This window comes from Gopherus flavomarginatus, chromosome 2 (genome assembly GCF_025201925.1).
Source record: "Gopherus flavomarginatus isolate rGopFla2 chromosome 2, rGopFla2.mat.asm, whole genome shotgun sequence".
NCBI classification, from domain to species: domain Eukaryota; kingdom Metazoa; phylum Chordata; order Testudines; family Testudinidae; genus Gopherus; species Gopherus flavomarginatus.
In genome coordinates this window covers 91,548,085-91,575,629 of record NC_066618.1, presented here as the reverse complement: position 1 = coordinate 91,575,629, position 27,545 = coordinate 91,548,085, and the positions used below count along the sequence as shown (strand labels likewise).

The following is a 27,545-nucleotide window of genomic DNA, read 5'->3' as shown; positions in this document are numbered from 1 at the left end:
TTGCCGCCCCGACTGGCAAAGGGGAGGGGTGGGAAAAGCCGCTCGGCAACACTTCGGCAGCAACTCAAAGAGGAAGAGAGGGACTGAGAGACCCGCTGCCAAATTGCCGCCGAAGACCCGGACGTGCCACCCCTTTCTATTGGCCGCTCCAAGCACTTGCTTCCTTGGCTAGTGCCTGGAGCTGGCCCTGGTGGGGCTAGGCCACTCCCCCTGTTGGTCAGTCAGTGCATCCCCCACTGCATGCCAGCTCTCCGCCAGCAGGACCCTGCCTCCCCATCCCATTTCCAACTGGCACTGTCTGCATGCTGCTCGCTGTAGTGGCTGGTAAGTGTGGGCAGGCACCAGCCGGTTACATGTCACCTCTGCTGCCCACCCATTGGCCCTTTACATGCTCCCCGTCTCCTTGCCCTCTCCCTGCTTTGCCCTTTCACCCCCCCACTCCACCCCGCTGCTCCTCCATATCCCTACCAGGTCATCAGGTATCTCACTTCCACATACACCAACGTATGATGGAACCCATCTGGAGGTTTCAGTCCAGTTTCAAGTAGAGAATAGCTAGCAACACAAATGGGGCTAAGTGGGGAGCCTTATTAGTGAGCTCAGCAAAGAGGATAAGGATTGAATATCCTTGGAGACTGAACTACCTATACACCCACAGAAACAGGCTCTGTCTAGTTCAGAATTAAGAAACATGGGCATAGCAGTGTGAGGAAGATTGCTCAGCCACTGCCTAGTCTGTATATGGTCTACAGATGAAAAAGGATACTTCAGTCTCCAGGGCACTCAATCTGGCACTATTCTGAGGCACTAAATTCACATAAAGAAACAAACAAACAAGTCATAATTACCCTCTCTTCTGCTTTTTTGGGCTTAGCCATATTCAACAGGCAAACTTGTGTTGTAAACAGTACAGAATTGCATCACTTCATTGGGTGAAGATGTGCAGGAATTCTGATTTTTCCTGACTTTGGAGTGCTTAAATTTGCTACCTTAACATTTTAAAGGTAGATTTTTGTAAGTAATATCAGTATAGCTTCCTTTTAAGAATTTACTGAGTGCAGACCATCATTCAGATAAGACAATACTCATTTTTGTTGTTCTTCCAACTTTAATAGTTAACTTTAATCCCCTGGCCATTTATCCTACCAGCCATGATGGACCTATATCCTGGACCCCCTACCATAGGTCATTAAAAAGGTAAATTCTTAGTCCATAGTTTTGTCTAACACTGAAATGTGACTGTCACAAGGTGTTTAAATCCACAAGTCCTTTGTCAACACCTCAAACAATATCCTTGCAGTAACTTTTTTTCAATTCATCTCCTCTCCTCTTCCCCCAAAGCCAATCTCACTTCACAGTAGAAATCTAATTAGGGGTGAGGAAATACCTTTCATCTAATAAAGTCTTCACATGTTACAGCACATCACTCACAAGGCTGTTCCCATACTATCGCATGACTAGATAGGTATCTTAAATAAGACAGCCGCTGACCACTCAGATAAGAGATTCTCTACAAACCCCTTCTTTAAAGGAAAAGGACTCAGAACAGGCAGTAAACTGCTATCAGAGTTCTTAAGCTGGTCCATTGTTTGCCTCCAATTTAAATTACATAGAAGGCAATATGGCCCCAAATTCTGAAGAAAACAAAATAGGCAAGAAGCAGTTGGCGGAAGGGTGGGGAGCAAGAGAGATAACAATGAGCACAAGTTAGAAAAGGAACACTGCCTTGTTACTGTGTGCAAGATTCAAAAGGGACTGGACTTTTGTATGGATATCACAAATATCAGCAACTGTTATAATGAAATATATCAGACTTTTTTGGGAATTGATATTAAAACTCATGCTTCAAGGTTTAAATCAACCTCTAATTAGTAGAGACTGATGAGACCTAGATGGGGGACAGATTGTCCTACGTCTACCTGCTGCAGGGTTCTTGTATCTTCCTCTGAAGTATCTGGTGCGGGCCACTGTCAGAGACAGGACACTAGTCTAGATGGACCTCAGATCTGATCCAGTAGGTTCCTTTCCCTTTCCTCCCCATGACAAACACCCGATCTTACCTCACTCAGTTATGCTTCTTTCATTTTGGTTTTTTGAAATGGAGAAGAGTTGATATAGGAAACATTGCATATTGACAACTCATTTATACAGAACAACATGATTCCTGTTTGGTGAAGTCAGGGTGGTAGCCACTAAAGGACAAATATGCTGCGGACAGGAGCAAGCATGACACCATTGCCTTCTGTGGGACTGCACCTACTTATACCAATGATGAATTTAGCCCATTATGGGTAAGATCTTGTAAGGTAGAAAGCACTTCCTGCCAGGCACTGAGCAGCCTCGACCACCATTAAACCTAATTCCGCTCTCACTTGGGATGGTGGAAATCAGGAGCAATCCTACGGAAGTCAGTGAAGTTACACCAATGTAAAAAGATGTCATAACACTGTTTTCAATTAGAGAAGAGAGTCTATGGACTCCACTGGAAGTTGAGGCTGCTCAGCACATCACAGGAGACACTTAGTCCACATACGGCCTGTGAGATGCTATTTCCAGTGCATTTTAAGGATAAAAACTTGAAATAAAAACTATGAACACGCTAACTTATTACAGGAAAAATGATGATTTAAAGTAGAGTTAATACTGAGCAACACTTCCACAGTTCAAAAAATGACTTTTCCCCTGAAATGTTTTTATTTCTTTGCAGTAATATTAAAAAAAGAGATTTCTAAAACCCCATTTTGTTCCTTTTTCCTTTAGTTTTTAAAACAGAACATCTGTAAGTGATACTTATAAGACACTGGATGTCTCTATTGAAACTTAAAGCCCCCATCACATAATTATTACTGATATTTTGCCCATCTATTGGGATGTTAGCAAATAATCAAGTCTTGCACTTCACTGATCTTAGAATGCAGCTTACTGAAGTAGATCTTCTCTCTCAAGTGGTATTAAGTTCTGATCTCAATGCAAGAGCATATGAATGGCGATACTGGGCAGGACCAATGGTCCATCTAGCCCAGTATCCTGTCTTCCCGGCAGTGACCAATGCCGAATGCCTCAGAGGGAATGAACAGGACAAGGCAAACTACTGAGTGATCCATCCCCAATCATCCAGTCCCAGCTTCTGGCAGACAAAGGTTTGACACCCAGAGCATGAGGCTTGCATCCCTGACCATCTTGGCTAATAGCTATTGATGGACCTAGCCTCCATGAATTTATTTAGTTCTTTTTTGAACCAAGTTATACCTTTGGCCTTCAAAACATCCCATGGCAATGAGCTCCTGCAGGTTGACTGTGTGTTGTATGAAAAAGTACTTCTTTACGTTTGTTTTAAACCTGCTGCCTATTAATTTCAAGGGGTGACCCCTAGTTCTTGTGTTATGTGAAGGGGTAAACAACACTTTCTCAACACTATTCATGATTTTATAGACATCTATCATATGCCCGCTTGGCAGTCTCTTTTCTAAGATAGAGAGTCCTAGTCTTTTTAATCTCTCTTCATAGAGAAACTGTTCCATATGCCTAATCATTTTTGTTGTCCTTCTCTGTACTTTTTCCAGTTCTTATATATCCTTTTTTTGAGATGGTGCAACCAGAACTGCATACAGTATTCCAAGTCTGTATGTACCTTGGATTTATATAATGGCATTATGATATTTACTATCTTATTATCTATCCCTTTCCTAATGGTTCCTAACACTAACATTCAAATAGCTTTTTTTGACTGCTGCTGCACATTGAGCAGATGTTTTCTGAGAATTATCCACTCTGACATTGCATCCCATAATGCTTTATAGAAATATGCTTATGAATGTAAATTGACATAACTGGAATATGTTTTATGCTAGATATGCCATGTAACATATCTTTGCAAAGGTTATGATCTACTGAATACATTCATCCTATTTGTATGCATGTACCATTTTATATCTGGAGTTATGAGTGTTGGCTCTATGATTATATTTAAAGTGCTTGCTGTAGGAAGCACATAAGACAGATTTGGTCAACATAGTATGATGGTGTTATTCAAGTAGATTGGGAGTACTTAACCGACAATGGACTTTGGGAGATGCCAATCCACATCTGAGTTTTCCTGGGACCATTCAAACTAACATGTAAACAATGGTGTTGGCCTGCAAAAAGCTGAATCATTCATAGACATGTGACTTGCCCAGGTGACTGCAAACTCTGGTTAAGGGGTTTCCACTCACAAGAGAAAGACTATATAAGGCCCTGGAAGCCCCTCCATTTTGTCTTCAGCTGGCTCAAAAGATAGCTTCTCCACCCCAAAGAGATGCCTGAAAGAAACTGGAACAAAGGACAGTAACTACGGGGATGTGAGGGATTCCTGGACCCAGACTGGGAAGGAGTCTAGTTTGTCAAAGAAGCTTATTGGAACATCTGAGGATGAGATTTACCTGCATTTAGTTTCCTACTGTAATAGGCTTAGACTTGCTTGTTTTATGTTATTTTGCTTGGTAACTTACTTCATTCTGTCTATTACTTGGAACCACTTAAATCCTACTTTTTACATTTAATAAAAATCACTTTTTGCTTATTAATTGACCCAGAGCAATTAATTCATGGGGGAGTAAACAGTTGTGCATCTCTGTCTATCAGTTTTATAGAGGGCAAACAATTTATGAGTTTACCCTGTGTAAGCTTTATACAGAGTATACTGGATTTATTTGGGGTTTGGACCCCATAGGGAATTGGGTATCTGGGTGCTAGAGACAGGAGCACTTCTTAAGCTGTTTTCAGTTAAGCCTGCAGCTTTTGGGGGATGTGGTTTTTGGAGTCTGTGTTTGCAGCAGGCTAGTGTGTCTGGCTCATCAAGGCAGGGTTCTGAAGTCCCAAGCTGCCAGGGAAAACAGCCTCAGAGGTAGTCCCAGCACATAAGGAGGCAGTCCCAAGGGGGTTTCTGTGACCCAACCAGACACAGCCACAATGACTCCAAGGTCTCTTTCTTGAGTGGCAATCTAATTGAGACGCCATCATTTTGTATATATAGTTGGGATTATGTTTCTCAATGTACATTACTTTGCATTTATCAACATAGGCTGTCATCTGCCATTTTGCCGCCCAGTCATGAGAAATCCTTTTGTAGCTCTTCACAGTCTGCCTGGGACTTAACTATCTTGAGTAGTTTTGTACCATCTGCAGACTTTGCCACCTCACTCTTTACCCCATTTTCTAGATAATTTATGACTACGGTGAACAGTATTGGTTCCAGATCTGGCTGCTGATCTGGGGGACTCAGCTATTTACCCTCTCCACTATGAAAATTGACCATTTATACCTACCCTTTGTTTCCTGTCTTTTAACCAGTTACTGATCCATGAGAAGACCTTCTTTCTTATCCCATGACTGATTACTTTGTGTAAGGGCCTTTGGTGAGGGACCTTGTCAAAGGCTTTCTGAAAGTCCAAGTACATTATATCCACTGGATTGGTCTTGTCCACATGTTTGATGACACCCTCAAAGAATTCTAATATAGATTTGTGAAGCATGATTTCCCTTCCAAAAGCAGTGTTGACTCTTCCCCATTATAAGTGCCTGATAACTCTGTTCTTCAATACAGTCTCAACCAATTTTGCTTGGTACTGACATTAAGTTTACTGGACTGTAATTACCTTTTTTTAAAATTGGCGTTACATTAGCTAGCCATCGGCCATCTGGTTCAGAGACTAATTTAAGTAACCGGTTACATACCATGCTTAGTAGTTCTGCAATTTCATATTGGAGTTCCTTCAGAACTTTTGGGTGAATACCATCTGATCCTGGAGACTTATTCTTTAATTTATCAATGTGTTCCCAAACCTTTTTAAGAAGTATATAATCTCATCATGACAAGGATGCAATTGCTAATCTCCATATACACCATTTCAAGACAAGGACAAGAGTATGCCCTTTCATAAGTGTCAAGCTAAAATCCCTCTGGAGTAGCCCCAAGAAGAGAAGTTGGACATGGGTGGGATAGTAGGACAGTCCTTACAACTTGATAAGTTTGAGGGCTATTCTGGGGCTTCACACTGTAGATGGACACACTCAGATGACTTTCTCTGTAATGGGACAATTCCTAGGATGCTAAAAGCACAAACATACATTATTCTTTGCCCTTTGAAGGTTTATGCTGAACCAATTAGTTCACTGGTGAGAGCTGTCCAACACAAAGCCAACTGAATTATCCAGTCAGGTCTACAAGAGACAAGCAAAGACAGGTGCCATGCCCATATTTTAATCATAGTGGTGAGGACTTTATTAGCCATCCACTTTTCATTACGTGACATAACCCACAGGATAAGTTTATGCCCCTTGCCATATGATTCTGATATGAAACTCTATGCAAGATCAGTAGGACACATAGAACAGATGTTGGCCAATAGATGTCATATGAAAATCTTGTCTCCTGTTGTCTTATCTCTCTGTAACCCGATCTCACCAAGAAACAAAAGACTGTCACTCAGAACCAGCCTACCATTTGGATCATCAAATCTCCAGTTCCCAAATACATTGCTCTACCTTCTCAATTACATAGCCATGAAGAGTACGTCAACTTGAGAATGGAAGTAATGCTGTAGAAAGCAATTGTGTTGTGAAATCTTCAAATAAAGTTTGAACTCCAACAATCAGGGGAGAGAAGAGCGTGTATTAGTGTCACCTCCCCTACATATATTTTGCAAGTTATGACAATAATAATATGCCTTTTGAAGACTTTACTGGTAGTTACAATATCAGAAAGAAATACTTACAATACACGAACACTTGGTGCATTTGTTTCCTTCAGGCTGAAATTCCTTCCCTTCATGGTAATGTCTACCTTCAAATATACAACCTGAAAAGCAGACTTTGGGTAAGTGTGACTTAGATTGGGACACTTTGTTTCTTACATGATCGTACTGTAGCATTATGGGAAAAGGAATCACTTCATCCTTTCAGTAATAAAAGGTCATTGCAGTGCAGTAACCTGTGTAAGCCTTGGGAGCCCTAAAAAGTTAGTTTGGTGCCAGAATGGAGGAGGAAGAGCTTTCACAGATTTACAGATAATTTATTTTATGGCCGATAGTTTGTGCCACATTAAAAATGGGAGTCCTGGCACAATCAACTTTTGTTTACAGAAGATTTCACTTTTTTAACACAGTGCTTGTCCACATTAAATTTGGATAGATATAATAAAAAAGGGTTTTAAGGTCAGGTTTGACAAAGCCCTGGCTGGGATGACTTAGTTGGGAATTGGTCCTGCTTTGAGCAGGGGGTTGGACTAGATGACCTCCTGAGGTCCTTTCCAACCCTGAAATTCTATGATTCTATGAAAAATTAAACATACCAAGCCAATTATACCACTAGAGCAGCAATGTTCTCCTAGTTATATAGTCTAATTCGACAAAACTACCCACAAAACAACCCTTCAAATTATCTCTTTCGTTTATTGCCTAGTCATATCATATGTTAGGCCGAAATAATCCCCTGTACACTCAACATAATCCCCATGTTCCCACTCCCAAAACAACCCCCTTCCTATCAATGCTGTGACATGTGACTCCTGGCCCCTTTCCATTCGCCTTCTATACATTCATCCCTAAAACATGAACCCCAGCCAGACCCTGCACAGCTGCCAAAACCTCTGGCCAATACCTCACACATGAAAAACTAGACAAGCTGCATTCTAAACTGTTTAAACTCTTTCCTATACTATCTTCCTCCCCTACTCCACAGCATTAAAAAGTATGTCCCAATATGGGTGTTAAAAAAAAAACAAAAAACTCACTCTATTCCTTATGCAATTCAATACATTCTATTTTACTGGTCCACATTTCAGTAACTTCCTTCCTAATCCCTCCATTATAGTGAATACTTACCAAATCCTAATAACTAGAAATACTGTGCACAGATGGAAGAGTAGAGTCCCTAGGAAATCTTACCTGAACATGTGGGGCAACACATTCCCGGCAGCTCAGAAGGGTTTTTGCAATGAACAACACACTGCATCTCAGATTCTGTTACCACTCCTTCCTGAAAGGTAACAAACCAAACTAAACACAATAATAAGGAGAAAAAACAAAAGAACTGGATGCACAACTAGTGACAAGATATATGCTGTATAGCAAAAAGTTTTTAAATCCCCCTTTCTTTCTGTATCTGCAGCTCACTATCAAGATTCAGATTAATCCACACTCAAAAAGCACTTGAATCTCCCTGACTACAGCTGTGAGATTTGTCCTATAATGCATCAGGTAAGAAACTAAGCACCTTTTTAGGAAAAGGAATTCTTCTTTATCAGGGGTCCCCACCCATAGGTAACTTGGAAATAATCTGCCATGTAGTTTTGATGTAAACAGAACAGACACAAAGCATTCTCTACACTCTCCCCTCAGAGGAAAAGGGCTTAGAAAGGAGATAAAAGCATCTCATTCTGTAGATGGGAGCCTCTTATCTAAGATGCACCTCCTGATAGGTACTAGTAAATTATCATTTCCTGCACTTCTTGTTGAAGAAGCCAAAATCCTGCTGAATGAATCTGGGCAAGAGAATCTGGATGCAAAGTCTGTTTTTTGTGAACATACCTTTGCATTTGTAAATAAAGGAAGCCTAATTTTCAAAATGTGAGCACGCAGGGTAAATAGGGTTACCCAATTCTGCATTTTGGACATTCAGACTGGCACTTAGACAAATAGGTTCGCATTTCACATGTCCAATACTGATCGGACCATCCAAATGCAAGCTTTGAACATCTTATTATAAAGAAAGTGTATGGCTATATGCTATTGTTGCTCTTATTTAATTGCAGCCCATAACATTCTCAACATATGCACATTTAAAAACTGGGCATGCTTTCCTTTTACTTTTTCTCTGTAAAGAGGTTTTGTGGACACAATCAGTTTTAGATGCCCATGAAAATCATTGACGCAGTAGCTGGCCTTAGCAAAAAAAAGTATCTGACTACCTGGTGCCAAAAGGTACCCATAAAGATCCCTTTGAATATTTCCAGTCACCTTCAAAATATTTGCGCAGCGATTCAAACTTGGTCATCTACCTTATTTCTAAATGTAGTACTGCCCCATCAGTGTTGAGTCACAAGAAACTGCAGTTCTTAGTAAAGGGTTTTTAGCAGAATTTTGTATTTTCACCCCCGAAAGATCGTGATCAGATCCATTTGTATGGACAAACCTAGAGACTGCAGAAACATCAATCTGTCAGTTACCCGGCTTGTCCACCCAAATGCAATGTGTGTGTCTGCAGATGAATACTCTTGTGGATTTTATGGGTGCAACTCAGGAAGGCTATAAGAAATGCAGCCCACTAGGTCTACAAATCAGTAGCTCAGGGAAAAGAAATGGGTTGTTTGTTTGTTTATTTTAATTAGTATTCCAGGTTGCTGTGTCTCAAACAGGTGCACACTCATATTTTGTTAAAAGTCTAATGATTGCTGAGAAAAGCAAAATAATTCTCGTGTTCACACTAGCACTCCATCCTTAGCTCATCCGGGTATGTTTTAGATTAGAATCACAGTATTTAAGATAAATAAGCCTGTTGTTCTGAATGTTGCACTATAGCTGGTCACAACTGGATGAGTTAAGGACAAAGCAGCAGCCTTAACTCTGAACATGATCTCTTGTTTTTCTTGGCTGAAGAAACTAAAGAAGATTTTTGAATGTATTGTTTGGCTTTAATACAAAAGATTCAGACTTTGCAAAGAAAAAGCTAACAATTCTGCATTTGTTAACTTCACGACTTCCAGTCCTTACCTGACATTGATATGCAATACATGGATTAGCTGAGGCTTGCCATTTCATGGAGCTGTTGTAGGTGTTTCCTTCAAAAGTGCAACCTAGAGAAAGAGAGAAGCAGCACAGTCTCTTACTTTACGATCACATGATGTTCTGGAAGGAAACTGGTAGATTTCTGTAGAAAAGGTTTTGAAGCTCAAGCTGCAGAAAAGGTTCATGTAAGGAGGTCAGAGCTCAAGGCCTACTGACAAGACCTCCCCACGTCCAGCCAGTTGTCCACATATGGATACATTGTGGTGCCTCTCTTCCGGAGCTATGCTGCGAGTACTTTGGTAATCACCCTTGGGGTGGCTGAGAGACAAAAAGGAAGCACTCTATTTTGATAATGTTCTTGGCCCACCGTGATCTTAGGTACGTCCTATGTGATCGGATTATAGCTATGTTGAAGAATGCATCTTGAAGACTGAAAGGTGGGAACCAGTCCCTTGATTCCAGAGTGGGGATTACTGATGCCAGAGTAGCCATCCTGAATTTCAACTTCTTTATGAATGAACTGAGATGTCTTAGGCCAGGTCTACGCTGCAGGCCTATGTAAGTATAACTATCTCACTCAGGGGTGGGAAAAATCCATACCCCTGAGTGACATAATTATACCAACCTTAACTGCCCCCTCTGTGTAGGCAGAACTATGTTGATGGGACAGTTTCTCCCATCAACATAGCTACCGCATCTCGGGGAGGTGAATTAACTATGCCAATGGGAGAGCTCTCTCCCATCAGCATAGGAATATCTTCACTTAAGCAGTACAGCAGCACAGCTGCATCGGTTAGAGTAAACCTGCCCTTAGAACCAGGATTTGTTGCCACACTCCCTTTTCCTTAAGGATGAGAAGGCATCTGCTATAGAAGCCTTCCCCCTGATATTGATGGTGAATCTTCTCAATAGAAAGAAAGTAGCAAGGACCTTTTGTTATAAGAGGATCTCATGAAAAGGGACAGGGAAGGGTGATTGGGAGTAGCTGGTGTCTGGAAATGGATAAACAAACTAGTGGTCTTAAAAACATGCCAGTTTTAAGAATTGGCTGTAGTAATTGAAGATCTCTCTTTAAAATCATATATAGAATCTTGGAAGCAATATTTTACATGAGTTAAAACCTATAGATAGTTCTATCTTCTCGTTCATAAATCAACGAGTAACAATGCACAGATTGGCTAGTGTAGAGATGGTAGCAATATGATGGGCAAGAGTTTAGCAATGTTCCCAAGGAGATGCAAAGAGAACCAGGTTAAAACATTAGCATCACCTTTAAATCAGAGAACCATAAAAAGATAATACCCTCGTGCATGGCATCACAAAAGTGGGTAATGCGGCCAGCTGTAACAGTTAAAGGGCGATATTCTCAGTAGGTGTAAATCAGCATAGTTACATTAACATCAATGAAGCTATGGTAGTTTAAACTAGCTGAGGATCTGGTCTATAAAAATCACTAATACAGGCCACCCATGGAAGAGGTGTGGATCCAGGGCAATGAAACTCAAGCCTTGGTCTCACACATCCAAGCAATGAAGAATGCCAAGAGGATGGACTTGTTTTCCTTGTAAATGTGGAGGCTTAAAGTCAAATGAAGAAGTCTTTAACTATCAGTCCCCTTCGTAATTTTAATCCAGGCAATTACTTTACTCAGATGAAAATTAAAACAAAACCAAAAAAAAAAAACCAACCACCACACACACAACTTTGTTGAAGCAGGGAAAGAAAGAGAGGGTTTAAGTGCAGCCATTTAAGTGTCAGAGACAGAGCAACTGTTCTGTCAAGTCTTAGCCTAGTATCATGAGACCTGTAGAAGCAGGGCTCACATCAGAAGCAAGTGGAAAACAGCAGAATAGTCAGTGTGACCTACACTTGAGAGAACAATGTTTGAGAAGTGAAAGTGAGAAAATACTGGAATAGATAGCAAATAGCCTAAATCAAATGCAGATGTTTTTAATTAATGCATATCACAAAGAGGTATAAATGCTTGTGTCATTTTGCTCGTACTTTGGAGAAACTGAGGCAGAGACGCTCTGTCAGCTATGTTCTTCCCTTGCAATTGCATGTCCTGAATAAAGCGGTCTGTGATTTTGTTGACTCCAACCTGAGAGTGGAGTTCGTTTCTTCAACAACTCAGAGGCATAATCTTTTTTAAAAATTAAAAATAGAAAGCTAAGCATACATAGGGAATCCAAACAGCATGTTTTCCCTCAAAATCTGATGAGCGTTTGGAATTAGTTTCTAGCAGAAGTCGCTGGAGTAAATGGCATAAAATGGGATTTAAGAGACAACTGAGAAGTCTTTCTGGAGGAGCAAAGGATATTAGGATATAGCAAAATAGCAGGGGGTGGGGTGTGTTCAATGTCACTCAAAAATGGAACAGGCTTGTAGGGTCCAACAGCCTTTTCCTGTTTGTTAAAGATAATATGCTTTTTTAGGAGAATACCTTAAAGTACTTATCCAGTAGTGCTAGTGAAAAAAAAGCTGGAAGCTATAGCAATACAGTAATTACAGGTCTTTTTATGAAAATAGGAGCTCATCACAGTATTGATTCTCACTGCTCAGTTGCCTCAGACAGGGACTTTTATATGAAATGTACACGATTGCTGAGGGCTGGGCAAGGTCTCTTCAAACACAACTTTTTTCAAGCAGATCTGTATGGATAAGGCCTGATCCAAAGCTACTGAAGTCACTGGAAAGACTCCCAAAGAGCTGTGGAACAGCCTTAGCGGGACAGCAAAAGAGGAATATACAGAGACAATAAAATGAAAGAAATTACAATGTTACATAAACAGGCATAGATTATCTGTACCCTTCCTCCTCAAATCCCACTAAAATGGTTATTTAGAAATTTGTTCTTCTTTTCAAAAACTTTCAGCAGTAAAAACTGGGATTCTTTTAGGGAATACACTCAATTCAGTGTCAGTGGGCAAGACTGTCAGTACTCTGGGTGGGAGCTGTTCTGTTTTCTGATAAATCTATTTCATGTGGGCATTTCATGAGGCGATCACCCATTCTCAGAAATATCAGGCAAGGTAGAACAATTTGAATAACTGATTTAACTATAATTTCAAATAATTTGATTTTTATTTGTTTAAATCACTGATTTAAAAATCAGGGTTGGAGTTTTGTAAAGCTAATGTGAAAGTTTAAGATATGGCATTTTTAGATTAACATTTATAATGAATTAGGTTATAAATACTCCTCTTTAAAATGTCACTACTGGTACAGTCTCTTATTTGTCTTATATAAAACTATGATAGGCAAAAAAGACAATACTGCAACTGAAGGCCCTGATGCTTCAATCACTTAAACAGATAAGAAACTCTGCACATATGAAAGGGACTCATATGAATAATCCCATTGTTTTAAAACTAGCATATGCATAAGTGTTTGCAGCCTCTGGGACTAAAATTGTATCTATTAAAAATGTCAATGGCATAATCTTTTTTCTCTTCAAAATAAATTGCTTCAGTGTTAACAATAGAAATTGAGACAAACACATTCACATTGTTATTCTGAACTGTTTGTACACAGAGGCCAAAATTTTCAAAATAGGAGCCTAGAGTTAGGCTCCTAAAACCACATTTTACCACCTAAATGTGGGATTTTCAAAAGTACTTAAGTGATTTAGCATTTCAGCCTTCTTGACTTCTGGAAGTCCAATATGGGCCCAGTTCTACAAGTTGCTGAGCACTCTGGTCTCCATTCAGGAAAGCGCTTAAGCATGTGCTTGATTTCAAGCACTACAGTGGAACAACTCACATCCTTCAAATTAAGGACCAAAGACAGAGTGCTCAGCACCTTGCACAATGGAGCTCTATATCAGAATATGGGACTGGCTGCAACATAACTTCAGCTATTTGCTTATCAGTTTTGTGTGTGTTGTATGTACAGTTAATGAGACTCTGGACTGATCTTTTTCTTTATGGATGAGCATTTTAAACATATAACATAGTAGAAAAAATATTTCTGTGCAAAATCTGAAAACAAATTAGGAAACTAATAAAGGCAACATGGGTAAAATTTTAGCAATTTTAAATTAAGACTCCCTTTGATTTCACTGGGGCTAGGATTTCACCCTCAGTTTCTTTCTTACTTAGGAAACCAAGTGGCAAATACTACTGCCATTTCAGTACATAACAGCAAACAAACCCGTAAAGAATTTTATTTGGATTTAATCCTAGTTTGTTTTGATTTGACTACTCCACATTGCAGAAAAGGGGGCACAGTGCAGGTGTCAAACTGATGAGAGGTGAGATGCAGACAAAGGTTTTAGTTGACCAGAATCTTGTAAGTGAAAGAAACAAGGAACCAATGAAGGGGGGTTAACATAGTCAGAGCATTGAGAAGTTAGGATTGTTTTAGCTGCTGACTGTTAAGAAGACTGAAGATGGGATAAAGTCATTGAGGCTGGAGAGAAAGTAGTTACAATAGCCCAGGTGAAATTTTCATATTCTTTTGACCAGAGGCATGCCCCTTTGCCTATAGTTGTGTCCTTTGTACTTCCCAAAACTGCACCCATAACACATTCTTCAGAATTAAAAGAAAACAGACTACATACCAGCTAGTGTTCCAGACCCTTATTTTCAATACACACATCTTTCAGCTGACACTGCAAACACAAAGCAGGGCCCTCCAAATCCACTTAATCATACTATGGAAGTTTGAGACTCTCCTGAAATCAGCTGAGTAAAATCCTTTCTGCTTCAATAAACTTATTCATCCAGGTAGAATTCTGCCTACTACATGATTGAACACACACCATATTTAGCTCAGAAAGTAGCAATATGTGCAATGTTATCAGTGAAGGTATTGCTGTCTCTTCTGCATATTTACAGACCATGATGGAATCCCTCTTCAAGATCAATTAAACCTAATTTTCACCAGGATTAAGTCAACTTTTGCTAGCCATTTATTATCTGAGGGGTGGGGAGACCATGTATAAAACTCTAGGAACACCAGAGCTCAGCTTAAATACTCAGTTTAAGTATTTAAATACTTAGTTACCTCAGATTAATACATACTTAAAGGACAGCATACAGGACCAGACTAGATTGATTTCAGTGGAACTATGCTGATTTACCTAGTTAAGATTCTGACCCTAATTTACAGTCCCTCCTATTTCTTCTCCTAGAAATGCTAGTTTATTATTAATGTAAAATATTAACTTTCCATTATCTGTGGTTTTGTTCCTATAAACTATCTGGTCCAAATTGTTCAGATAAGTACTGGATAAGCATACAAGCTTTCAGTTGCTTATCTGAACCGCACCAAACCACTGAATCTTTTGAAGTTGGTCCATTGTGGTCTATTAAGTGAAAACTACTCAATAGCTGCTAAAGTAACCTGATAAAGGCAAACTGATAAGGACCTAAATCTAGACTATCTACATAATAAATGGAGGCAATATAACTAAATGAGCTGTAAATTACAGCCTTAGTTATTTCAGTTATTACAGCTTTAGTTATTTCCTGGCCAGAGCCAGAAATGTAAACCCAGAGTCATAAGCCAGAAGCAGAGCCAGGGATCAGTACCAGAGAGACAGCAGCCAAATGTTAGAGCCATAAGGGAGATGGAGCTGCAACAAAGGCAAGCACAGCTGCAAGCATAGTAGAGGTTAAGCAGCCACTGGTCTGCTGTGGGGGGCGGGCTTATATAAACAGGGTGGCTAAACTAGCAGCCAGCCAGAGCTGTGGCCACTCTGTCAGTTCCAAGCCAGTGCAGCTGGGCTCACTGGTTGCCTAGCAGCAAAGTTAATCAGGGAGCAGGCCAGTATCTGGTCCTAGCTAGTCCAGACCCTGACAACTCTGCATCTGGGAATGAGCCTCCCAGCCTGGGTCCACAGACTTGTATTGGCAGCGCTAGCGAGCTAAAAATAGCTGTATAGACATTGTCACTCATGCTAGAGCGTGAACTCTCAAGTCAAGCCACCTCAGCCCCCCAGGCTTGAAAGCCCGAGCTCCACTCCGAGTCACAGTGTCTACACAGCTATTTTTAGCCTAGTACCTTGAGCTTCACTAGTGCGAGTCCCAGATACAGACATACCCTGTGCGTGTTGGCACACTTATTTTGGAATGAGAGTACCCTATTTTGAAATAACTTAGATCAATTTTTTACAGTTTTCCATTTTTAAAAAAATGGAGTGCTTTTATTCCAAAAGAAGCATGTTCTGACACTGATTTGAACTGATATAACTAAAGATGTGAACTACGACTGAGTGAGTTATTTCTGTTCCATTTACCGTGTAGACAAACTGGACAGTCAGTAAGCCACTCATCATCCCACCCACCCAATAAGAATTTTAATGAAACTTTTTTCCTCCTGCTCCCTAGCGGCACATGACAGTAGTACTCCAAAGAGAAAAAATGGGCTGGAAAAGATGAACTAGCATACTAAGGCTTAAACAGTGTCCTCAGGAGTTCATTAAAAATAGGACTTTATTACTCAATTTGACAATGCCCAACAAGATTCCAGCAGGAATTTGTGCTTATTTTAGGCTAATGGGAATTCTATAGACAAGTCATTTCCCATAGTCCCAGGAGAAAATATCAGATTAACATACTGTAGGTTGGCTCCATGTCCCCCGTTTCTAAAGCATCTTTCTTTTCCTATTTTTCTTTTTTCCCCTCCCCTTCTATTTAAAAAGTAACCTCTCTATTGGCATGAAAAATAAACATCAGGATAAAGAAAACAGTCACAAGACAGGTTTTATTTATTTTTTGATAAATTATTCCTCAGGGAAAAGCCCAGACAAACTAGCACAGAAATATCAGATCAAGCCAAAAACCCCTTGCAAATTCAGCTGTATGTCACTGACATTAAACCTGTCGGCCAAGTTAAGAGAACTGCAAATCCCATATGTGGATATTATTAAATCTATTTTCACATATTTCATAATGTTAAAGAAAGAATCACTGACACCTCCTGGCAAACGCTGAAATTCTACGTGGAGACAATTCTGTATAAGTAATATAGCTAGTATTCCTCTTCTTTTTTTTATTTATGTGCAAAAAACATGTTTCTTAGAGGCTCATTTGTTTCTGCTGCTTATACTTCCCTTGGTGTGATATACATGCAGAGCAGAGAGCCTGTGCAATGTCCTCCACACCACTTAACCCCAACATTAAAGAGACAAATCCAGCACCCTCCTGCATAGCCACAGAGTCCTTTTTGGAGCTGAACCACTGCAGTTCCATTGCACGCAAGATGTGGCTGTGAAGGACCCACATACTGGGCAAACAGCATAGCATAACAGCAGCTGGGTGTGGCGCCAGCATATGGGTGTGATGGGGTTAGGGATTTACATCTGCATAAATCCCTCATTACTCCTCCTCCTGGCAAGGAAGATGCCATATAGCTATCTATGAAGGCTACCTCAGCCCACCATCCATATATCCAACTCCCAACCCAGCTACTAATGTGAGGTGACAGAGGATTTAGCTTAAGAATGCTCTGAGATAATATTTACCCCTTGTGCAGAGAACCACAACATTTCAATTTGAATTTGGGCTGCATGAGGGGCCACTGATAAAGACCCCTCCACAGCCCTGTGTGTCAAGGAGTAGTTCTCTGCACTAGCCCTACATAGTACAACGTGCATGGCAACAAGGAGGGTGGGTCAGAAGAGAGACCCATGGGATCTGTGTTACATGGCCCCATAATATTGTCCAAGAAGCAACAGCTATTACCATAGTGAAAGTGGACATAACAGATATAAGTCTGCCCTCTGCCCCCACTCTCTAGGCAGCTGAAATTCACCTTCGCAGATGCCCTATATTTCACCTGTATGCAGTCAAATGAATTCCACTCTTTTACAATCTGACATGAACACGGTAGAACAACAAAATGTGTTATTAGAGTGCCACTAGTTCCTGAACTTGTACAGTCTTTAAACAATGGAGAATTTCACATTTCATACAGTAGATAATAGATAAGCACAAAAAAAATAGGATCTATCCACATGCAAAGATTGTAAGAGTCTTACCACAAAAGTATCACAAGGTCCCACAGCTCAAACTCAAATATCTACAAAGCAATTTCGCAGACCTGCAGCCCGAGACCCATGAGTCCAAGTCAGTTGACCTGAGCCAGCCACGGGTGTTTAAATGCTGTGTAGACCTACCGACAGCAGCCAGAACCAGATGTTTCAGAGGAAGGTGTAAAAACACCACAGATATAGGATAATCTGGCTTCCCTACTCTCCTATCTAGAAATGTTTGGGCTCATTCTAATCTAATAGTTACAGACTGTTTTAAGCCCTGGATCATGAAATTTAACATCCCTTCCAAAAATTTTGTTTTTGTTAACTATAACTACATATTTTGATATTCAAGGAGGCTTGCAGTGTGTCATTGCCTGTGCTATAATCCACTTCTGTGACAAAATAGGATTATTTTTAAGGATTATCAATGGAGCACATATGTCACAAACACTTAAATCATTACAAATATTTTTAAAATTAATGAGTGCAGAACAGAACAAACTGCATATAAAGAAAAGTAAAAGATAGCACCAGACTCTGCCTACAACAACATATTTAGGGCTTGTCTACACTATTGTGTGAGGTCGATCTAAGATAGGCTACTTCAGCTACGTGAATAGCATCGCTGTAGTCAACGTACTTAGATCTACTTACTGCAGTGTCTTCACTGCAGTAAGTTGACAGCTGATGCTTTCCTATCGACTCCGATTGCACTTCTCATTCTGGTAGAGTACTGGAGTCATCGGGAGAGTGCTCAGCAGCCGATATAGATGCGATAAATCGACCACCACTTGATCGATCTCTGCCCACCAATCCAACAGATAGCGTAGACAAGCCCTTAAAGTAACAAACACCTTAGCCTCCCACATACTACATCTTTGCACTGCACTGTCATAGCCATCCAGGAGAGATGCACATTAGCAAGAACAAAGAGTGGAGTATGGCTCATAGTTATAGTACACACATCTCATCCATCTCTGATCCACTAATAACAAACACTTATTCAGAGAGCAAATAATTTATTTTTAAGAGACGGAGAGAGCCCCAAATTAAAATGACATCTGTCCAGCTAAATACGAAAAAGCTGCCAAATACATTTCTATAATCCTCAATGACCTCATATGTTTTCATTAAATGTATTGAATAAAATGAGAGAAGAGAAAAGGCACTCCCCCCGCCCCAAGCTACAGTAATGGGACATGCTGGACTGGGAATCAGGCTGAAAACCACTGTTCTATGGTAACAAGAATCTTTCGCAGACCCCTTGCACATAATCTGCAGACCCTCAGCCCTCAGGTCCACATGTTGAAAACCACTGGTTTAAGGGTAATATCTTGTTTTTATCTCAGCAGCTTTCACCTGCTACTAATTTTCTCTCTCATTGCATAGGCAGGTAAGGTTTTTGTTGTTTCAGTGAAAGCGGAGAAGAACTGCTAGAAGACATTTAAATATCACACACAAGTGTGCAATTAGTAGCAAGGGATGACTGCTCTGTATGCAGCTATTCAGCAGAGTGCTCAGCTGGATGCACAATCGAATGCATAAAATCCCATTTTCAACTGCTGTGGTGACATGGACTACAGAACTGGAAGTATTACAGCCCCAAAATCCAATCATTAGGAGGCCTCCCACATAATAAAACAAAACAACCAGATTTCCTGCCTTTTTATGGTCATCACAAACTGTTTGAAACTGGCTTCTTCTTTCATACACAAAGCCAATTTTGAAATTATACTCCCTACCTTTTGTTCATGATATTATAAACACCTTTATATTTTAAATGACAATAACCAACAATCCATTTCTACATAAGGTTGGGAAACCTGGCATTAACAAAGAATATTACAAGGTAAATTAGTAACAACTCCTATGTTTCAGTTGCCCAACACTTTCCATTGAAAAAGATTCTGGTGACTTGTTGAGAAACCTCTAACACCACTATTGTTTTCAATAGACCTTTGAAATTACGCATGGAGAAATCCATTGGGCTCAAGAAGTGACTTTTCTTTGTCTCAGGAAATGTTGTTCAGGTTTAATTGAGATGTGAAATGATAATTTTTAAACAGTTTATTTCTCTTGCTTGAGTTGCTCAGAAACTTGTGGGGGTGGGGGGGGCAGCCTACCAAAACAATATCTGAATACAAATATTCTGAGGCCATGTCCCATGCTACCACTAAAGCAAGGGTACATCCTGGGAACTGTAGAGGAAGAGGAAGGAAAGTGGGATTCCCAACTTCCACCCAGACACACTACACTGCCCCTCTGGGGGCCACCACATGGGACAGGAGCTCTCCCCAGCCTCTTGGGTGGAGGGCAAGAGAGACAAAGCAAGAAACCAGGCTGTCCACAAAGACATATCCCAGAGGTTTATTTCCTCCCCTTACCCTCCCCCCCCCCCCAAAAAAAACAGGCAGAAGAGTCTTTATTTGCTACCAGCTAATCCAGTTAGTTCTGTAGCTCAAGCAGTGCTGAAGGTTCAGGTTTCAAACCTTGAAGATGGTGTATGCTGTGGAGGGTCACTCCAATTTTACCCAATAGCGGTTACCCTTTTTAAAAAAGCTTTAAAAATTCTAAGAAATTACAATATAAAATTATTTAAGGGGCAAAGCCAAGGTCTCAAGAGATAGAAAATTCCAGAATTTAAGGCTCCCCCTACAAATATAATTCTGCCCCTTGTGCATATGAGTTCTGATCAAGTTTTAAATCACATACTACTTCACATACTACTTTTTTCACTGAACCTCTGCCTTATTCATTACACAGGAAAGACCCAAAAGGAGGGAAAATCAAGGTTCCATGGGCAACCTTAAATTTTTGCTTCTAACTTTTGAGTCCTTGAATTCGTAACCTTAATGTACTTTAACCTGGATTTTTGTATGTAATTTCATATGCAAGAAAGCAACCCTCTATGCATCTGGTATGAACATGGGGATTTGATTTCCAATCAGTTCAAAACATAGTTTAGGAACTTTATACATTATATTTTGCTTTAGCTTTACAGCATAGTTTGTATCAATGAAACTTGTAACTATAAATTCATACATTTTTAGGAAACAGTTTAATGTCAATGTCATTTTAAGGTGGGCCTCTCCCTTTCCTTGGCTTAAAAAAAAGTGTCAGAGTTTTAGACAAATCTATGAATTTGGGTTTGCCAGGCACGTTCAGCATAAATAGATCAGCCATCAAATGTCTTTAACCATCCAGGAAAAATACACATCCATCATGTCTCTTCTGCCTGAATTACAGAGTAGTCTGTTTTCCTGCCATTATATTTTGTCCAGCAGGGTGGCAGAATGTTTGCATTGGGTTTTGGATTCAGAATTCCCCAGCAACTTATTCTACCCTACTTCCATCCCAAAATCACCCCTACCACCACTTGGGAATAAAATAAATAAATACATAGAGAAAGTAAAAGCTGGCTGAATCTGAAATTCTTCACTTCATCAACTGAGTACTATTGAGCAGTCTCTCAAGATTTTTACAATGTTTTATGGCATATTACCTCACTGTGTCTACTGACTTTAATTACAAAATGTATCACTTGTATAAGTATGGTAATTATGTAAAGAAAGTATTTTTTATTACCACAATTCATGTATTGTATAGTAAAGGACACACCCCCAAAAAGTAGGAATTTAACAATTAGCTAATTCAATTTCTAAAGCACTTTGAAGATGAAAAATGCTAGCTGAGAACTAAGCATGTGTTGTTTGAATTGTTGCCTAGTTCCCTTTTTAGGAAATTTTAGTTTAAATTATCACCAGATGCAAGTAGCTTTTACTAAAGTCTAAACTTTTTACAAGATTTATGGCTCATTGCTATCATGTATATTAATAGAATTCAATAACTAAAATACAGTGTGTTGGTGAGGGGAATGTTTGTTTTAAACAGAAATGCAGAAATAGCAGCAGTTGCCATGTTATTTTCTGAACTGCACTTCTCTTTTTCTTCACTGAAAAAGAGGGGATAAGGGAGCTTCTGGAAGCATATGGAATAAGTATCTGCATATTTATTCACTTGGAGGAGACAGCAAAGAATACCAGCAAGCCAGAAACCTATGAGCCCGTAGGTGTGAAATGTGAAATCTCTAATACAGGGAAGAAAGACGTTTGCTTGAATGTTCAAACCAGCTATCACTTCACTTCTGACCACAGCAATCTCTTATGTAGTGGTGGGAATGATGGTTGGGTTGATCTTTACATTGGTTGATCATGACAACAAACAATGAAAACATGCAGAAAACAAGTTTTGGAAAGGGAAGGGTGAATTCCTTCATATCAAATGGGGAATTATTTTGGAGACAGGACAGAAAAGTAATGGATATGGGTAATAAGGTAGCAGCAACAAGGATTCTTCATCTTCTGAGGGAAACTTGGCAGTCCTTCCAAATGTTTTGAGTCTGTTTCACTAATGCTATTAAGATTTTGTTTCCATTTAGTGCTTAGCCTCAGGTTGGCATCCTTCCTCTGGGAATATTATTATAATTTCATCATAATAATAAAGCACTATTAATGAAATAAAACACATTTTTGTTTCTAAGGTATTATGAGATCTTGGAAACTAACTAATTTACGTGTTCATATTATAACTATGCGTCTCCCCATAGCTTGGGGATTTCTTAAAATTATTGCCATTTTTGAGGCCACCAGTAGCCAGAGATTAAAAGCTTTAGACTTCACTTTGCATATGGCAAAACAAATTCAAGCACTGAGAAACTTCAAAAAAAAAAAAAAGAGAGAATATATGAAGGAAACTGCACCTTTGCATTGCTCACAGCAGGCTCCTCTCTGCTTAATGACCAGAGAACACTCCTTGGAAAGAACTGGACACTTCTCTCGTTTGCATGTCACTTCTTTATTCTAGGCAAAAAAAAGCAAAAGTTGTTGAAAGCAAAAATCAAACATTTATTTTCCATTTCATGACACTTCAAAAGTGAAATATGGGTTTAGTAAGTCACTCCTTGTTTGACAAGAGACCTTTGTGATTCAAAATAATCAGAAGTCCCCCCACAGAAACAGACAGTATTTTTCCCTTATGGTACATACTGAGAAGAGAGGACGAGGGTGGGAGGGCGGAAAGCACAACATTAGAAGGAGATCTAACCTAGACAAAGTAATGCCAAAGGAAATGTGTGATTCGTTTTCCCGTTCTAATATTACTTTCTGGTATACTGTAGAAATGATAATATTTTTGTAAACTATATTTCAAACTATTAGAGTACCTGGTCCAAGACTTCCTTGTGTGCACAAATATTTTTGTTCACAACTGTCCAACAGTCCCGAATAGTACATGAATTAAAGTGCAACCATCTAAAGTTCCAAGCCAAATAATAACTAAGTTTTGAATGGATTCAATACAAAATAAAAAAGAAATATAAATGCCAAGTGAGGAGATATTTATGAAAAGTTCATAGTACAGGGACAACTCTCTGATAATAGGGCCATATTAACAAGTGTTTCAAGCATTTTCATTTGCTATTATTTCTAAAATGACAGCAGTTTTAAATACAGTAAAATCTCAGAGATATGAACAAGCTCCATTGCTAAAGTGTTTATAACTCAGAAGTTTTGTAACTCTGAACAAAACATTATGGTTGTTCTTTCAAACATTTACAACTGAACGTTGACTTAATTGACTTTGAAACTTTACTATGCAGAAGAAAAATGCTGCTTTTAGCCATCTTAATTTAAACAGGTACAGAAACAGTTTCCTTACCTTGTCAAATCTTTGTTTTTAAACTTTCTCTTTTTTATTTTTTTAGTAGTTTACATTTAACACGGTAATACTGCATTTACACACACACTCTTTTTTGGGGGGGGGGGGTCTCTGCTGCTGCCTCATGGCGTACTTCTGGTTTGAAATGAGATGTGTCGTTGACCAGTCAGTTCATATCTTTGACGTTCTACTTTACACACACACACACCTCTTAAATTTAGCCGGAGCCATCCAGAGCAAAGATCTGTAAATATTTTCAAACCAGCACCGGTGCCTCCCACAAGCTGAAGCCCCGAGCCCCACGGATCTGGGAAACACTCAGGGAGAATTTAAGCCTTGTACACACATAACAATGCACATAGGGCCTGATAAAGTTAAACACATGCTTAACTTTAAATATATGCTTATGTCCCATTGCAGTCTGTGGGATTTACGCATATGCTTAAAATTAAGCACATACTCAATTATTTGCTAAATAGGTATGGGATTAAGCACATGCTTAGGTGTTCTGCTAAATCAGAGTCTTAATACAGCTATATCTATTTGGGATTGCTTCTTTGTTTGAACATCTCCCAGGGAATAGATTTCATGCCTCATGAGAGTAAATGATAATTAATGCTGCTTAATTGGGAAAGTGATAGCAACAACAACAAATCCATTTATTGGTGATTCATTTGTCCAGTGCTAAAGGGTTAATCAGTGTTTAAATAGTTGTCATACATGGGAGATTCTAAGATCCAATCATTTAATACATAATTTGCAAATAAAGACTAAAAGATGATCTAATGAATAATTTGTATTCAGTAAACATTTTCTTCACTTAGGGCCTAATATTGCACTGTGCTGAGTAAACTAAAACTCCTTGGATTCAATGAGAATTGAGGGGGTCTGGTTCTTCCCAGGAGCAACTCAGTACCAGTACTGGGCCCATAAGATTACTTTGCAAGTATAACTTTTGCATTCCCTAACATTTTTGTGTTTAAATGTGTCAGTTTCTACATTGGGTTAACGCAGGAATTCTTATTCTCCACTGCCTTTCACCTACACTGCACTGGTGTAAATTATTACACAAAGTGCAAGGCAGAGGACAACCACTCCAAGGGTTATTTTTGCATTTGATTTACATTACACACAAATTTATACACTGCATAGCATACACATGTAAGTAGACATACACAGCCAAATACTCAGCTGATATAAATTGATGTGGCTACAGTGACTTCAATGGAGCGACCACTGGCTCAAAATGTTCTAATGTATCATCTCTCATTGCATGATCAAATAATTGGGAACAACAATTCTTTAGAAATATATAATAAATTATTCTCTCTTCTTTGTTGTACAAATATGAGCTGTCACAAAAGCAGTTAAAGGTTCTCCCTTCCTCCCCCTCCCCCAAACTATTTTGAAATCCTTCTCAACTCCCAATCCCCTCAGGAAAGTCTTAGGAAAATAAATAAGCTTTGCAACATAACCTGAAGGCCATCAGATCCGGGATCTATCATAGCAAGGGATAGTGTGACCAGACAGTAAGTGTGAAAAATCAGGACAGGGAGTGGGGGGTAATTGTCACCTATATAAGAAAAAGCCCCAAATATCAGGACTGGCCCTATAAAATTGGGACATATGGTCACCCTACCAAGGAGCCAAGTTGGCGTAGAACTTCCTTTAACAACCTGCCACCAGCCACTAACTCATTTAAATCAGGGAGCTATTTGCTTTAGCCCTCAGTTTATCCCATCTGTCTTGGGATCATAAGAGATCCAGGCAGTTCCTAAACTGTCCAGGATCCAAACTAAATAGGGGTTTACAGCTTAACCTCTACCTAGGTAACAACTGGTAACCACCACAGATCACATATTTGATGTACTCCATGTGGGAAATCCCACTTAAGTGGGCAGCCATATTCTGCGCTGTCTGAAGTTTCCTGAGGTTCTCAAGACATAGTCCTATACACTGCACGTTTTAGTGATTCTGTTTTAAAGTGAAAAAAGCACAGATACTGGTGGAGAGGTCTGCACCTCAAAGAAAAAACACACAACCCTCTTGCCATGTGCCAATGTTGATAAGCATTCTTGGTAATATCCCAGCCTTTCTTAGTAAGAGGTTGTTATAATTTGTCCTCAAACTGTTCAGAAATCAGACTACCCAAGTGGGTAAAATAATTACATATTATACTGCCACCATCCTATAAAGAAAAGCCACTGACCAAGGTGGAATATACTACTGAATATACTAAGAAGAATTAACACAGGAAAGTATAGCAAGCACTAGGTAATCCATTGCGAGGGCCCTTCGTTTTCAGTTTTTATTTTGTACAATTCTTCTTGGGAATTTATCAGTGTTTATTGCCACAACAATAAAAATAGGTGACAAACAGTGTCAAAAACTATTAATAATTTTTCTGGGTAAATATCAGGGTTTATTTTGGTGGACAGAAGGACAAGCGGGAAAAATACTGAGTGGATTAATGCTTTGAATTCTGTTTATCAATGTCATTTGCTGCAGAACTAAAACAGAACTCAAAACTCAATGCCACCTTGGAGTTTAAGAAAACAATGTATCTAATCCCCAAATAAAACTTTTTATTTGAATAAAGTTTCCCATTGTAGACTTAGAACTATTAGCCTATAAATATTTACATTTAATAATTGGGCCACACCATTTGCAGCACATACACTGAACTTAATCCTTTTCTTCTGCTGTAGTTTTTTTTTAAACTTTTGAATACTTCCTTGTGTTCTGAAACGTATTCTGATACAGATTTTCAATTTCCTCCCACTTTAGAGTGTCAAATCTTTAAACTGTTATCTGCTAACAGCTTGAAATGCGTACGTAGTGGATGTGAGATTCATCACTATATTCAGATGTTCATGCACTTCAGAGCTTGCGTGTGTGCCTCCCTGTTTGTTTATTGTGTGCATCTCCTAGACAAATACACAGTCTTATTTCAACAGGCAGCTTTGCATATACACACAGACTACATGTAATACATGTATCTCATGCAATGTATTGTATTTTCCTAAATAACACAAATTATTTTTACATATTTGAATGATACAAAAGTAGGGTGAAAATGAATAACACTTTTTGTAAAAAACAGGAATTTTTCAGTAAAAATTGGTTTAAATTGAAAACAAAGGGGCTTATCCATTGTTAGCACCTCAGTCTTTGGTTTTCCCCTATGATTGTCAACCACACTGAACAACCCTAGCACTGAACAAGGGTAGAAAAAACAAACAAACAGACAAAAAAACCACATTTTAAAGTAAAAATTTTTCTACTTGAAATTCCTGTCTTAAATTTAGCCCTCTGAAGTGAACTCCACCTATAATTACTAGTCCAGTCCATTAAATGACACAGGTGGCCATTTACCAGATGCTAGTGTGTCTCTCAATGGATTTTATGGCTTAATTAGAGACTGAAAAAAAAATCAAAGAGATAGAAAAATGTCAATCAGAAAATTGAAGCACAAGAGGCTCTGCACATCACCCCTTTGCCTCCTCCGTTTGCTTCCTGTGGCCTTGCTCAAGGTGCTTGTGAAGGAAGACGTAAAGCTTTTATTACAAGCCTTTTGGACTTAAAAACCACAGCTTTATTCTTCTCACAGTCACTATCTAATCTGGTGGGGAGTAGAAAGGGCTTGATTCTTACACCAGCATAAACCAGGAATAACTATTGAAATCAATGTGAAATCAGTGTCAATGAGAATCAGGCCCTAAAGTTGTTAACTCACGTGCAGTTGTAGTCAGAAACATGACTATTGTAACAGATTGTAACTAGTGTGACAGGTTCACTGACACACTACTCTAGTTTTGCACCTCTCCAGTGTTGCAAAGCAACCATAAACCTGGATTTAATCGGCCAGTTAAACTGAGTTTATGGCAGTTTTGCAATGCTGGATTGGCACAAGGCAATCAGAGTACATTAGTGAAACTGGCTCCACAACTTCTTATTCAATGCAGTATGCCAAATTCTGCTTTTACTTACACCAATGTAACACTCATGCCTTAAACTGATTTGATCCAGGCTGAAATAAGTGTAAGCGGGAACAGAATCAAACCTACAGTATCTGCTACCTGTGG

At 39.3% G+C, this 27,545-nt stretch overlaps 1 protein-coding gene across 2 annotated transcripts in view; it reads right to left on the bottom strand.

Annotated features, from left to right (window-relative positions):
* The window catches only part of BMPER (BMP binding endothelial regulator), a 232,512-nt gene that overhangs the window by 181,737 nt on the left and 23,230 nt on the right, over window positions 1–27,545 (bottom strand). Inside the window, exons 3-6 of one of the 2 annotated variants that reach the window (XM_050937992.1) lie at window positions 22,505–22,604; window positions 9,750–9,832; window positions 7,926–8,016; window positions 6,756–6,838 (exon numbers count right to left, since the gene is read on the bottom strand). In XM_050937992.1, coding sequence (XP_050793949.1) covers window positions 6,756–6,838; window positions 7,926–8,016; window positions 9,750–9,832; window positions 22,505–22,604 — 357 coding nt within the window. The remainder of the gene's footprint in view (window positions 1–6,755; window positions 6,839–7,925; window positions 8,017–9,749; window positions 9,833–22,504; window positions 22,605–27,545) is intronic. The other variant, XM_050937993.1, reaches the window with a different exon arrangement.